Raw genomic sequence first — 16,015 nt, 5'->3', positions numbered from 1 at the left:
GACAGACAGACGGATGCACACACTCACACACAAACACACACACACACACACACACACACACACAAGATCGTAATCATGAATACAATTTATGTGAGATGTGCTACAATGTAGAGTTGTCAGGCTTGGCAAATAAGTTTGTGTCATTATGCTTGTGATGAAAAGAAAAACAACAGAAAAAAAGGACATAATTACAACAACAAATATCTGTACATGAGACTTTTGTTTGAGTGCCAGGATAGTGCTTTGAAATGCAAAGCCACTTCCTGTCATATGATATAAATTCCATATCATTTCATTTATTGTCCGTAACACAATTATTACAAATCAACTATATTGTACAAGCAGATGTAAAAGCATAATCAGGCAGTACAATAAAGTGAATACAAATATCTATAGCCCGGGAAAAAATAACAAAGCAATCCTAGTAAAAGGTGGGTCCCACTATTTATTAGGGTTGCTCTGTTTTGGATATCTCGGCCATTTCAAAACCAATTTTCATCAAATATATGTTGTATCTCTCTTGGAATTTTGACACTGCAAAAAAAAAATTCTTCTCTTACAGTAAGTTAAACATTGTTTCGTGACATTGTACTTTATATGGCAAAGGTTTATCAGCCTATCAAAGTTTATCAGCCTATCAGTGAATGAGGAATTAAGTCTATCAGTATCCCAAGTAACATTACTCAGAGTGACCAATTAACTTTGACTGTGGTTGGCAACGCTATGAACATCTCATTTTTTATCATTATCATTGTATTTCCAATATGTGTGATTTCTCTACTAGTACGACATGTAGAAACACAGACTTTCGAAGTAATGGCTTAATAAAGATGGGAATATAGTATATCTGTGCACATTAGATTGTAAGTCTTGATAGGCATAAAAGAAATGTTTTACATCAGTTTGTGATACAAGCAGAGGGACCCTTTTCTAAATAGACATTCAGATGAAAAGAAGTTTCAATACCTAATGAAGAGTATATTTCAGAATTTCGTGTTACGTAGTTTGACCATTGAATACATTGCTAGGTCAGGTAAGCATGAAGTGTAACTACTACCAAGATATATCTTGGTAGTTTTATTGTTGGTCAGAGACAGGCTTTGTTGGAACTTACAGGTCACGAGACATTTTTGAAATGATAAAAGCAGTACACAGGTAGCTGCTGGCAGTTGTGCGTGGTTTTACACAGCAAGAATGCTGTACCTGTAAGAAAAATCCTAAGCTGTACATGGCAAGATGACGGCCATTCCTGATACAAGTGTAGTTATGTGTTAATGTGTACTGCACAATATTGCAGGTGGGTGTGTGTTTGTGTGTACGTATGTCTGTGTGTGTGTGTGTGTGTGTGTGTGTGTACATATGTCTGTCTGTCTGTCTGTGTGTGTGTTCAAAGGCAGGTAATCAAGGAATATTGCTGGTACCCTGCTAGGTTCACAGCTCCTTGTAACTGAACTAATCCCGAAGAGTGTTGTCAGAGTTCGAGTTCACTTCCATGCTACGCAGGAATTGAAGGCATGCAGATGTACTGGACACCTATACTGCAATGTGCCCCACACACACAATGAATACAGGAGGCTATTCAAGTGTGTACCACCTACTGGTACCTAACACAGTAAATGTGTTGAAATGGACATGATAGTACATAGGCCTACATCCGACTGACTTGACCATGTCCAGTACCAGAAAGTCCAAAGTACAACTTACTTTCATTCCATTGAGATAGATTAATTTATTGTAATTGTATAAGCTGCATTGTTTTGAGTTTTGTTATTTAGGGATGGAAATATGCCATCCTTTTATTATGTGCAATTATCATTGTATAGTCTACCATTAACAAAAACAAACCTGAAACAAAAACAAACCAAATTTGATGGTACACTTGTACATCTGAAATATTGTGAAATGGTGAGAAAGAAAATAGTGACTCGTCTAAAAATTGAATAGCACCACATTCCCTAATTATAATTACATTTAACTACATGTATTAGTATTACGTTGAGATGACCATAGATGCATTGTAAGGACCCCTCATGAAATTGTATATATGTAGCATTATAAGAAAATCATAAGATTTCACTTTCATTGTGTCAGGTGCTAATAAGATGAAAAAGTAGATTATATTGATGGTCTATTCTGTCACCAAGACCTTTTAGAAATACTGTGGCCGTGATTACTTACAGAAATATACAAAGTATGACCAAAATAGGCAGTGTTGTTTTCCTATACAATGTCTGGGTATTATTTCAATAACATCAAAGAGTAACTGGCCAACTCTGCTTGACACATTCTTTTATTAGCGATGCTACACATGTTTTCAAACCTTATTTTGTCTAATTCCTTGTCAAGCATCTTGTATGGATGTCAGATCGAGATTTCTTTATGTTCAATTGTGCAGTCTACAGAGACTGGCATTTGAAGTCAATCGATAGCAAATCCTCATAGGAAACATCTTCAGACAGCACCCTTAAGAAACAAAATATCTTGCAAAATTGTTCATTCTTGTGCAAAACAGCAGAGAAGTATAGTTTATACATAGTCCATGATATTGATAATGTAGAGGGAAAAAAAAACAGTGTTCTCTTCCCACCTCCCTGGTTCTCCACAGCTCCAACAAGGTATATTTTTAGCTGCTATCAAACCAGGGCACACAAATGGACCATTTTCACTCACACAATGTGATGGTGATCATGGAGATGTGGACAGGCATACTATATCGGTTTGTTGACACTGGAGCACCAGTTCTGAATTCTTTCCTTATTGATAGAAAAGCAAGCTCTGTTAAAGTCCATTATACTTACAGCTCACCTGGTCATCTACCTGAGTAAGGTTACTGATTAATATCTCACTCTCTGTAGGAAATTCCTCAACATGTTCAAGTTTATTTTGATTAACTGCAACAAGTAAACTCGAACAATGATAAAACTCAAAGTTTCATTAGAATCGGCAAGAAATAGAATTATAACTGTCAAGGAAATTTGAAGGTTTGAATGTTTTCACAAATTAGTAACACAGGTTACAATTACTGGATCAGATAAAGATGAGTTCATGATATCATCTCACAACATCCCATGAAGTCTGTTCGTACAGCTGTAGATCTTATACAACATGAGGATCCACTCTTTTCTTAAATAAGTCAGGAATTGTAACAACTTTGTTAACTCTTTATGTGCCACGTTCGCACACCCGACTCAGTCGACGGCTTGCCAACTTCGCATATTCTGCTCAAACGCACAATCCCGCCCAAACCAATCGACAAATCGCCAAAAGCCACACTACAGTGAAAGCGTTTATCGTGATTTTGTTCCTCTCACATATAGCTTGCATTTCATATGGTGGTTGACTAGCAAGCAGTGTTCTGTACTGAATTTGTGTGCAAATTCTAAGTTTCTGTTAGTATTTTGTGTGCAAAAGTCATGCCTTTTTACAATAATGTAGTTCATCGCATTTGAAAGAAAAGCAATAACAGATGAGTCATACAATTTACACCAAAGCAAAACTTGACGTTTTCTCTACAACTTTGCTTACTACAGATCCAACTAAATAGGAATCTATAAAAGTTATATGGATTTGAAAAACAGAATGTCTTCCCAAAGCATGACAATGTTGGTGTCTCAGAATAATGTGGCACGCAGGCGGTTTATACCATGACACATAAAGAGTTAAAGAATGTCACCTTTGAATGAGTACAGTACTAGAATAAATGACATAAAGGATCAGATAAAGAGGTGTTTATGATATCTTGATCTCACAACACCCCATTAGTCTGTTCATAGATATAACATGAAAATCAACTTTTTTTTTTCAGTAAGTCAGGAATTATAACAACTTTGTTTAAAAATGTCACATTTGAGTTACTGTAGTACAATGCTAGAATAAATGACATGAAAATAAAGTGTTTTTATTTTTATCCCAAATCAAGGAGGAAAAAAATGTAAATATCTTCTGGGCATCAATGGATGATGTGTGTGTTGTTAACATGATCACCTGACATAGTGTATCTATTTGTTTGATACTAATATTATTCTATTATGAAAATATGTAAAAGTTGAAAATTGTAAGTTTGGTTGTTTTTTTTTTTTCTATTTTCATGAAACTTTCCCCATTTCTGTTCAAATTATTCTTCATTAATGTAAACCTGATATAGAGTATTACAGAAATTTTCCTCAAGTTAACAATGACTACAGCTGCCTCTTTGTTCCATGTAGCCCATCAATGTATGTGAGTAGAATATTCTTCTGCTATCAAAAGCAACAAAACAAATTTGATTCTATAGTCTGAGACAAGGTTGACAACAGGACCCTTGTAATTTTGTTGTGGAGGAGAGTGTGATCAGTGCAATGTGGGCAGTTTGAATTTAAGCAGTTGTTTCATTTCATTTCATTTTCGCTTAATAAAACATGCATACATAAAAAATGTGACAATAGTATGACAAGTATAACATGACAGATGACAAAACAAACAAACAAGCAAACAACCAAAGTTATCAAGTGAAAGGGTTAATGAGAAGACAGTGGGCCTTATTTAAAACATATTGCACATTGTATACTTGCAGAAATATGAGTCTTCGAATTATGTTTGATTTCATATCATTGTAGTGTTATGAACAAGGACATTGTTGATTTGACTATCCATCTGAATTATAGAATCAATTAGCTCCTGTTAGAAATGGGAAATTTTCTTGGATTCTCTTGCTCCGTGTATATTAAAAAAAAAACTGTATATTTGAATAGTATCAGCAGTGATTAATTATTTGATCATGAATACAAAATTTGTTGCCTTGGTATGAAATTGTCAAAATGTCTTGGAGTATGAGAGGCACCTGTGTAGAGTAGGACATTTTTAGTTTGTTTTGGGCTGTGACAATGATCTTTGAGTGGTCATTTTAAATGTGCTTGGATCTTGTGTTGATGTTTTAGATTATCACCATTAATATACTGTAATAACTAACAAATGTAGTGTAGCACAGATAATCAGAAGTGTAGTGGTCATTAGTGAATTTTTAGTTTTGAAAGCTATATATTGATCCTTATCCTATTTTGTATATCCTTTGCTTAATTAATACCATAGAAATTCAAACAATGAAGTCAGTGTATCACCAGCCAGTATTTCAGCTCTCATACATGTACCACTCATTAGAGTTTTTGTCATAGTTCAGAAATTAGAGACAGCAAGGCTGTGCAAAGATCTTTGGCCAACATGGGTCAAATACTATGGATCTGCAAACAATGTATCTATCTATCTATCTATCTATCTATCTATCTATCTATCTATCTATCTATCTATCTATCTATCTATCTATCTATCTATCTATATCTATATTACAGAATAGTTAAACATCCTGGAGACTAGTGAAGAACAATTTAATATACATCTATCTATATCTATAATGAAAATATACATGTATATATATGTGTTATTTGCTACTCTCTTTGATGGTCCACTTTTCTGTTTATGAGAAATTTTTCTGTGTCATTAAGTTGATATATTTATGCTAGTGGACGTCATGCCAAAACCATAGTTTTCAGTTTATTCTCATCAGAATGGTAAATAACATGTTATAGTCACTGAAAATATGATATTAAAAAAAAGTGATCCTAAAAGCAGATATGCTAAAAACACCCTCAACGGTTTATGGGTTAAGAATTGCTCATTACACTCTACGGGTATATAATTAATGAATGATATTCATGGAAAACAGCTTTCTAATGACAGATTATTCTGGTAGTCACTGTACAAGGTTCCAAATCTAGCTAATTTTTGCCTCTAATTTGTTCCACAGTTCTCATCTTTAAAAGACACAACAGGCTCATTTACAAATGACATTGTTTTTCTGAACCCAATTTTCAATATGTTTATGGTACAGGATATTTTTGTAATTGCTTCTCATATCATTACATTTGGTGATTATTTCTGGAAGTGTAAGAACCACTTTTATCCATACAATCTAGCCGATTTCTATATTTACATTTGATACTGTACAAATATTTTTGTTTGTGACTCGGCCTCTTGTAGTATATGTATATCTCTGGCATCTCGACCGCAGCTGACGATCAAGAGCTTCATTTGAAATGGACATGTATGCAGAGCAGTGACGTGTGTGTAAAATTGTTTTCTCTCGTCCATCTCACGTTGATACTTATTATTTTCCGTCTTTCATCTTTTTTTTTTCCTACGTTTCCTCTCTCGTTTCTTAGTCAGAAGAGCGAAGTGTTGTATACATGGGAAGATATCAACCATGCCATGTTATTTTTGGAAGGACTTTTCCACAGCTATACCCATAGTAGCCTGTGTATTCACGTGTGTGCATGTGTGTGCCAGTGTGTGTATTTTTCTGCGTGCAAGCGTGTGGAAGGGTGTCTGGATAGCGAGCTTGTGACGCTAAAAATAGAGTGGTGGGACATTGCAATCTTCAAATTGAGTAGCTCAGTCAGTGCTTCAGGTTTGTGAAGCGGTGTAGTATTGCCGCCGGAGTCGGAACAAATTTTTTCCCCCCTTTTTTTTTCTGCAATACAATTATTCGCCAAAAATAGACTCGTTGTCAATGATCAACAAAAAATCCGGACGTACATGTGATGCTATTCATGCCAACAAATGTTGATTCGATTTTCCATAAAATGTAGAGATGTCTACACCCGAGGATTTGCGAACCTTACGTCACAGCCGCACTGTGATGCACTCTTAAAAAGCCCTCTTGGCTATTACAAACAATACAATCTATGTACATCAATATGGTTTAATCGTTTTCTCACGGAGAAAAGGAAGAGGTATTGGAAGTTGGATGGATTGTTGACATAAATGTGCACAATCAGAAAATGCATTCTATGAGGAGAAATGTGTGAGATGAAATGACTGTTTCATCATTGCTGTTTATGGTATGTCCCATCCTTCATATTGTGTATACCACCAGCTCATTAGAGTAATTCATGTGTAATAGCAATCATGTAGGTACCTACATAAGGGGTATCTACAGTATCCCAGTAATTGCTTGGCTTTTAATCTGTAATGACTGCACAAAATGAAACAAATTATAACTGAAAAATGATGTAAGATTTTTGTGGACTGTGCATAGATTTATTGAACAATGCAAGTGCTAGGCATGAAATAAATTAGATGCTGCAAACTCATAATGTATGGTTATATATAGCTTTATTGTCTTAATTTCAATTTCAAACAAATAAGGCACAAAACATGGGGATAGATCCATTTTTTTTTTGATGGAAAATAAGTGCATAATTGGCATAACATTACAATGTACAATAAATGGAATTTATAAGTTTGCTGTCAGCAGTGTAATAGTGGATACAAATTGCTAGATTTGTTTTCATGTGTGTAGCATAACAATTATTTCTTGTAACTACCACTATGCTCTGTATTATAATACAAACCTATTTCCAGAATTTTGCAATTAATTCACATTTTCAAATGCTGGTGCAGCATGTAACAAGAATTCAGTTCAGTTCAATTCAATTAATATGAACCAATCATTTGTTGATTGATGCAACATAACAGTTGTGAACTGTGTTCAACAGCAATTTGATGTGATCTAATGAAAAATTTTTATTATAATACATGCATGTGTACATGACAATTAAAATAAATGTGAATGGCTTGCATTTGAAAAGACAGTCATACAAACAGAGCGTTCTGCAAACTCAGTATACTTTCTGTTCTGTCCAAAAATATTGAGGTATAAATCCATGTTTGACTAGTATTGAGTATGAAATATCATTTGATCCGTGGTAGTGAATTAATCACGCATGGCCTGCAATAGTGACAGGCACAGCTGAAAGGTAAATTCACTGTAAAACCAGAAGTATTCGCAGCATGAAATTTTCATGAATTGCCACTGGCATTCAATGCATATAGTGTAGACAAGAACTTTCGCGTGCATTTTAATTTTGCGAATCTTGGCTCCGAGCAAAAATTTGTGAACATTTCTGGTTTTACAGTATGTGATATAGGACAGGTATGCAGCATATTATGTAATTGTGTGTAGGTATTGATTTCTAACAAACCAAGTTTACATGTGACCCGCCATAGGAATGACCTTCCAAGGTCTCTCCAAAAGGAGCTAGGCACTTCCAATAGTTTACTATTCCATCGTGGATCTTGAATTTCAAGCGTCTACAGTAACTTATCACAATACATCTAAATTGTGTGAAGTGACTTACTGTGGTAATCCAAATTTTGTGTACATCCGTTCATTATCAATTATTCTAGGTGTATCATTGAGCAAACACCATCTCACAGTGTTTGTACCAGTTACACGGTAGTTATTGTAGTGAGCACTGAAAATGATATTGATATCTGAAATTCGTAGTTGCATTTGATGGTATTGTGCCGCACAAAGCTAGTGACCTTTCACAGCTAGATTTTTATGATGAATTTATGATTTTTGTTATCTATCATGTAGTTACCCATCCTGCCATCTGCCAAACTAAACAAACAAATGAGGAAACAAACAAAAATCATCAGACACAAAGCATGCATGACAGTGTACAAACTTGAACTTTGAAGCAAAGCAAAAGGCCACGAAACAGGAGTATGTTGAAAGTGTACTATGAAGGACTCCCAGAGACTGTATGCTAGTCGGATGGCTCGAAGGGGATGATGCGGAGAGACTGTCTGCATCCGAGCTTTGCAGTCATATCAATGAGCGTCTGATATGTGTCACCGTCATGTTACCATCCCTCAAACTCATCCACCGTTGAATGTGCTCATAAATCGCTAAGTGTTGGATAAGGGGGTGTGGTCACTTGATGGGGGAAGTTCATGTTCACTATGGAGGATGAAAATAGCATGGCAGTACTCGAAGGTAAAGACCACCAACATGTACTTCTGGTAGCAGTATTTCATGCACAATTTGATGATTGCACAAACTTGTGTGCTTTTCTCTTTTTGTCATCAGGTTCTGTGCAGCGTTAATAGGAGTTATTTTCATCCCACTTGCAGAGCTATTTTGAGCCGAGATGCTAAAAAAAGGGCAGAAGGAAACACCGTGGCTACGGCAGCGCGTTTTAATTTTAGCTCTGCCATTTCTAAAATTAATCGGGGATCCGAAACCCGATCGGCGCTGCTATTTTGGGCCAATTGACGTCACAGCTGGTTCCCGTGGTGATACGTGATATCATCAGAGGCTAGCCGCTTCGCTGACTGATGGTTGAGATCTGGCTCACACTGCATCTGTAATAACAGCGCTCATCCATTCCTAGGCTTACACACACACACACACACACACACACACACACACACAGTAGACTGTCGCTAGGCGCAAGTGAGGATGGCGGAGGATGGGAGAGAAAGAGGAGTTTGTGTGTATGTGTGTGTGTGTGTGTGTGTCTATATGTGTTTTGTATTTGGGAAGATGGGATATGAGAGAAAGAGAGGGAGAGAGGGGGATAGAACGAGATGGGAAGGCGGAGAACAAGAGTAGAGTGAAAACGAGGGGGAAAAAAGATGAGATGAGGGACTGCATGAGAGGAGAAATTCTTGCTGGTGTCATCCAGGCATGAATATGGGCAGGAGCAGGCGGCGACATGCACTTCCTCCCTCATCCTCCTCCCAGGGTAAACCTGACATTGCTGGCTCCTCATACCTGTTACACATCCCCTCTCCTCTTCCTACGTCTGGCTGATCAGCCGAGCTAGAATCCGGAAGAGCGATTCCCTCCCCACTTATCATACATAATTGCTTCATTCTTTCAGAGCCATAGCATTCCCCTTCGTGGTTTTTCACATCAAGGATGACACTCTTCGCAAATCTGATGTTGACATCCTGTGCACTCCAAATCACCACCATCACACCAAGTCACTAGTACAATATAGCTGTCACCATCCATCTCAAGAAGTCTTCTTTGTGGATACTTCCACAAATTTCACCAAATCTTAGTTCACATTTTACACCATATGTTTTATGCACCAAACCTACCTTCACTGTCCTAATTCATCATCGTCCTTTCCATGTAGCCTGTCCCACATTGTGAGATACTCTTCAGAAACATTGTTCTTGCATTCTCAATGCATGTACATGCATAAGATAATCCACGGCAGCTTGAAACAAGTAAGATTTTCCCTGTCCTAAGGATACTGAGTCGTCAAAAAATCATTACAAAAAGGCCGTAACTCCATTGACTGTATAAACAGTGCTACCATCTGACCGTTTCCTCATTATGATGAAAGCTATTTTCATCTTATTTTTAATATTGGCCTCGACGTACTGTAGCTGTGTAGCTCTACATCTGAGCATGGAGGTACAAAGTACCTCCATGGTCTGAGTTTTCTGCCTCACTGCGTGCAGGTTAAGTGATTGCATTGTATTATCGAAATTGGCAAATTAAAGGGCAATGAGATATTGCATTTAAAGAAATGTGGAAACATTCAGTGCTTAAACTATATAAAATCAAATACTCCTGCTTTTTGTTTTATAAAGCACTGTGGTGGTTTGTAACCCTCATTGTAGCATAATTTTCTGTCTTTATCCAATTTTTAAATTCTCTTCTGTCTGTTTTACTACAGCTCTGTAACTTTATAATGTTCATTTCTCTGAATGTGTTGAAGAGGACAGGTGAAAAATTCAGTTTTTGAATTGATATTTGAATTTGAGTTAATTCAAATAAAACCAGCCATAATTATGCTAATAATTAGAGGAGAAATGCATACACTGTATATATTAGAATTTATTTCCCCTGCTTTTATGCTCAGATATAATGAGTGGGAACATGTTCTACCTATCACATTCATTTAAGTTTGTGTGTGTGTGTTCATTGATAGATAACTTACACTGGAAAAGAAAAACAATGACCTCTGTTTCCATGGCAACCCATGGCATTTACCGGTATGTAACTTGCTTCAATTGTCTATCCTGTGTACAACTGGAATTTTAACCAAAGTCATGATGTACACTGTGGTACATCGACACCTGCAAGATGTGCCGTGTATTTCGTGGGCATATCAGTTTGGACTTTGGGCTTGTAAGGCATGTTTTTGAAGTTGAATATTGAATTGAAACCACAGTGATGGAATAGAAAGTTGTTTTTGTGTTTTTGTTTTTCATCATGATCTCAAGGGGGAAAAAAATAGTGAATTAGTTGACACATACACTTTGCATTGTAAGGGATGGCGATACTTTGGTATAGCATATTTTGTCATGAATATCAGCAAGACTTTGAAATATTCATTAAAATAGTCCTATGAAATACTCCATGAAAATTGCTCCAAAACAACCCTGCTATATATTCTTAGATAATCACTTCAGATGTGACAGGGGAGTTCACTTCAACATTACCTTATCTCCGAAGCAGAAAATATAAGCTTCACGTAAGTGCAATAAATATGAGAATGACACATATTTTTTGGTGATACTGATATCATTTGCTTTAGAGAACTCTGCAAATATTGCTATTCAATCAAATAGGGACTTCTCTTGCAAGGCAGTACTTATTTGGGAGGTGTGGACCTTCAGTTATCGTCATCTTAATTGATAGAGCACTATACATGTGCAATGATTGCAACCAGCAATGATGGCAGTTGCCTTGGCAGCAGCAACTTAGCAACCAATCGGAAAGGGGAAGTGTGGCGGTTACCATGGTAACTGCACCATTGGTAACTTACAATGATTGTAAACATCATCATGTAAACAGGAAGGTATTGGTTGGTATGGCAGGTCTTTAGTGTGGATTCATAGCAAATTCCAGATTAACAATGAGCTGCGCGTGGGAACATCCGGCCAAAAATATCCGAAACTTATTGTCATGCAATACCTTCCCCGGGGGAAACATGATAATTTGGAGGTGGGACTGCGTACGGGATGTGCAGTGCTACGTCACCCGACACTGGAGTCAGAGGACGATAAAAATGGCCGTGCCGAGTAATTGCGGTTGAGGATCGAGAAGAACGTTGACCCCAGGGACCGGAACGATGTCATGTTCACCCAGTTTCTTTACTGACAATGTGATTCAAGATAGACATGAGTAATGGGCAAATACTGATATTAACAATGATATACTGATGGTAGCAGTGATGAAGATGTTAGTCATGGCTGTAATTTCATGATAGAGTACCATTCATCATACATGTGGTGATTCAGAATTTAATAATGATGGCAAGAGTTATCATGATAAAAATGAACATGATTACTTATAACGTGATTATGCCAATTATTTTTGTGAGGATATGTCCGGTAAGTCAGAGAATGTCTCAACCCGTTGAAGACGGGTCCCGAGTATACTCAGGCAGGTGTCTATGGGAAATGCATGTTGTAGTAAAGTCAGCCCTTCCTCAACGGATGACAGAAATGTGAATAATAATGAAGATGATCCTGATGATAAAAGTAGGTTTGTAAGTTTCAGGATGATGGCAATGATTATGTTATTATCATCATCATTATCATTTATTGTTGCCATTGTGACCGTAAGCTGAGGTTTGGCGTTGACAAGGAATGTCCTTATGTGATTTCATTTTACTCAATGGGAAGGCTTGCTCTGCTATGTGGAACAGGGGCCTAGCTTAGAATGGATCCAAAAATAACTGAGTGCGTGGGCAGCGGTATGGCTTGAGCAAGCAAGATAGGGGGACGATGGTGCGATCCTAGGAGCACGCGATGGAGTACACTGTGTGTATTCAGCAAACTCAAACAGCCCATCACTTCAAAGTCTACCAGCGCTCAAGGAACATGCTGACAAAACAGTGCTGTGTGCAAGAAAAATGATGCAGAAAGTGTATTTTTCTGTGAATGATTAGACTCTGCCTGTCACTAGAATAGAGATGTGAAAACAAACAGTACATTGAGCTGCTTCATACTACTGCTGTTATTCTCCATGAATATCACTCCGCAGAAATTTTAGCAGAATTTGTGTTACAATTGTGCACCTAGCTGGTAGCAATCAGTAGAGGGTAATTAATCCTTGGTCTTCAGTTTTGGTCTCGCAGGAATCACAGGAAGAGTCAATGTTGTGACATTATATGTACCAACGGGAAGCAGAATTATGATCTCTGTAGTATTTGTAGATTAAGGCAAGGGTGAAAAAATGAAAATGTTGATTTATCTTTTCCTACCGAAATATTCTTTGGAATTTTCAATCACCTTTAGGATTGCATTAATTGATCCCCTTTGAAGATTGGACATTCCAACCCAAAATCTAATGTGGTACACACAGTTGCATTCACACCATAGACAAAATAGCATACTTGCCAACTAGTAAGATTTTATCAGATTCAGTAAGATTTTTTACGTTAGAAATAGCAAAATCAGATTTTCTGTCAGAGAAATCAGATTTTTAAAAAAATATTTAGATATACCTTTCATGTGTATTTTCTGAAGATTTGACCGAAAGTAAGATTTTTAACTTCAGTTTGCATATAAAATAAGATTTTTGCAATCCACGAGTAAGATATTTCATCTTGAAATGTTGGCAGGTATGAAATAGTGGTATAATGATCGCGATCTGAATACCAAGATTTTTTGTACCCTTTCAGACAGACAGAAATATCCGGCTGCATATGCCCTAAATATACAGAAATGGTGACCCTTGGTCCAGTGTTTGTGTACTGTTTAATCATGTAAGTTTTGAATGACGGGGTGAAAATTCTCACGATTTGTTTATTCCAGTGTTCACACTTGTTTCGGCACAAATCATCTCAGTGTGCTATTTCTCAAATAATCACAATGATTACATCAATTGATCCCGTGTAGAGATTGGCTGTTCCAACCACAAATGAATTGTGGTATGTAATAAGTTGCATTCACATAGAGAAAATAGCGGGATAATGATGACAATCCAACTACCAAGATTTTTTTAACCTGTTCAGACAGACAGAAATCTCCTGCTGCACATGCCCTGAGTCTACCAAAATGATTACACTTGCTCTTGTGTTTGTGCACTGTTTAATCATGCCCGTTTTGAATGATGGGATAAAATGTTTCTCAAGAGTATACACTTGTTGGGCACAGATTATTGTGCTATTTCTCAAATTATCACGATGATTGTGAGATAATTGCAAGATATCGTGAGATTTGGATTGTGATGCTGATCCTACTGTTTAGTGGGATTTTGATGTCCACGCAGGCCAAAATCTTGAGATTTGGATCATGATGCAAATTTCAACATTTGCATCCCATTAAATCGTGTCAGTGTGAATCCCACTACAGTGCACTCCCCTGAATATAACGACATACTAGTGACAGCGAAGTAAGAATTCAGGTGCCAAAATTATCATCTGATATCTTTGTGTTCTTTACGGTTTGGTTGTAACAAAATTTTTATACAACGAAGGAAAACTGCTGGTCTGGAGGACTTCGTTATAATGGGAGTGGACTGTATTTTGCCATGAAATGATGGCACTGAGATCAGAGCTGTGACATTTAAAGGCATAATTTACCATTTGCAGAAGAAACAAAAACCCAGCATTAGTGCTCTAAAATAGTTCTAAAATGTGAGTTAGGGATAGAAACAACTACTGTTAAAATTCGAATCCGTATAGTCCATGTTAAGTATTGTTGAATACACAAAATGTGAGAAATAGTTGTAATAAAAATGTTTCCACACTAAACTGTCTACAGTTACGGTTTAATGAGAGAAATGCTGATATCTCCTTGTATTTTAGGCTTTATTGCAAAAATGATATGGTAGGAGGTTTTGTGATGCAACAGACCTATACATATGCATCAAATGTGATGTCTTGAACATTTTTTAAATCACTGCTCCCAAAGGTAAACAGGACCTTTAATTTTCATTTTGCATGAGGATGGGGTACTGCTTATCATGATGTTGTTTGTAATGTCCATGCTTCTAAAGGTTTTCTCTCCCTCCTCTCTCTTGTTTGACGCAGCGGGAAGATGACCCACAGACTGAAGCTGACCGCAAGGCTCAGCGCTGCATCGTGTCCTCACTCCAGACCCGGTTCCCTGGCATCACTGTCATCGGTGAAGAGGTACGTAAGCTTTTTCATCCATCCGTCGAACCAAAACTCAAAGAGCAATGTGGACTGAGTGAAAGCAGCAACATTAGTAGGACACATCAGTGAAAGTTTGAGGAAAATCAGAAAATTGATGTAAAAGTTATGAATTTTTAAAGTTTTGGTGGTGGAACCACTGGATGAGGAGACTACTAGAGGGTTATGACGTATTTGTGGACAACAATATTTTGCTATCGGGTCTTAAAACTGTTGTCAAGTAAGTATGAACAAATGAGCACATAGCATTTTACAGACTGATATAACACTGAAAAGCAAAATAAGAGCTGGGTGGGGTCTAATCCAGTGGTGGATCCGGAGGGGGGCGCACACCCCCTCTTTATTTTTGTGAAAACAAAAGAAAAAAAAATGAAATGAAACCTGGAAGTAGCACCAGAAATATTTTTTGTGCCCCCCCCCCCCCCTATAGAATTCCTGGTTCCACCCCTGTAATCTGTACCATGTCTTGGACTGTTTGATACATTCCCATGAAGAAGTAGAAACTCACGTTTCCAAGTCAATAAGTGTGTAACTTCAAAACATGAACACATGTTATATATAACATATATTTTGAATAACATATATTTTTTGATAACACAATAATACCCTTTATAGACTGTTTGAATAAAAAAAGATAGTAATGTAGTAATGAGATGGACTTACTGAGTTCTGCTGGCTGTAGATCTTTTTTTAGAATGTTATTGCCACAGATTCTTCAGCAAAATCTGCTCACTCTCTGCATATTCGGGCCAAATGTCATAGCTGTGTGCCAAAAAAATAAGGATATTGTGATGCTCCATCCCAGAAAAGCAAAAACTGAAGCGATATTTTTGGATCTCATTCAGTCTTCACAAAGTTTTATGTAAGGAAAAAGGGAGGTAAAGATAGAAAAGTTGTGATGTTAAACGGTGTGTACAGTTCTGGTCGAGGTGAGGATTTAGCTTTTAATGTTTTGCGAGATATTCAGAAACCACTCTCTGAGATGTAAAGAGCATGCTATTCTAAGGGGTATCAAAAGTTTATTTGATGAAATGGCTGAGATATCCAAAAACAAGGTGAAACAAAGA

The 16,015-nt window shown here is 37.0% G+C and overlaps 1 protein-coding gene across 1 annotated transcript in view; it reads left to right on the top strand.

Annotated features, from left to right (window-relative positions):
* The window catches only part of LOC140231901 (3'(2'),5'-bisphosphate nucleotidase 1-like), a 50,553-nt gene that overhangs the window by 21,403 nt on the left and 13,135 nt on the right, over window positions 1-16,015 (top strand). Inside the window, exon 2 of the mRNA XM_072312056.1 lies at window positions 14,826-14,927. Coding sequence (XP_072168157.1) covers window positions 14,826-14,927 — 102 coding nt within the window. The remainder of the gene's footprint in view (window positions 1-14,825; window positions 14,928-16,015) is intronic.

This window comes from Diadema setosum, chromosome 1 (genome assembly GCF_964275005.1).
Source record: "Diadema setosum chromosome 1, eeDiaSeto1, whole genome shotgun sequence".
Classification (NCBI taxonomy): Eukaryota; Metazoa; Echinodermata; class Echinoidea; order Diadematoida; family Diadematidae; genus Diadema; species Diadema setosum.
Note: the sequence above shows the minus strand (reverse complement) of the source record. Positions and strands in the feature narration are given on the sequence as shown.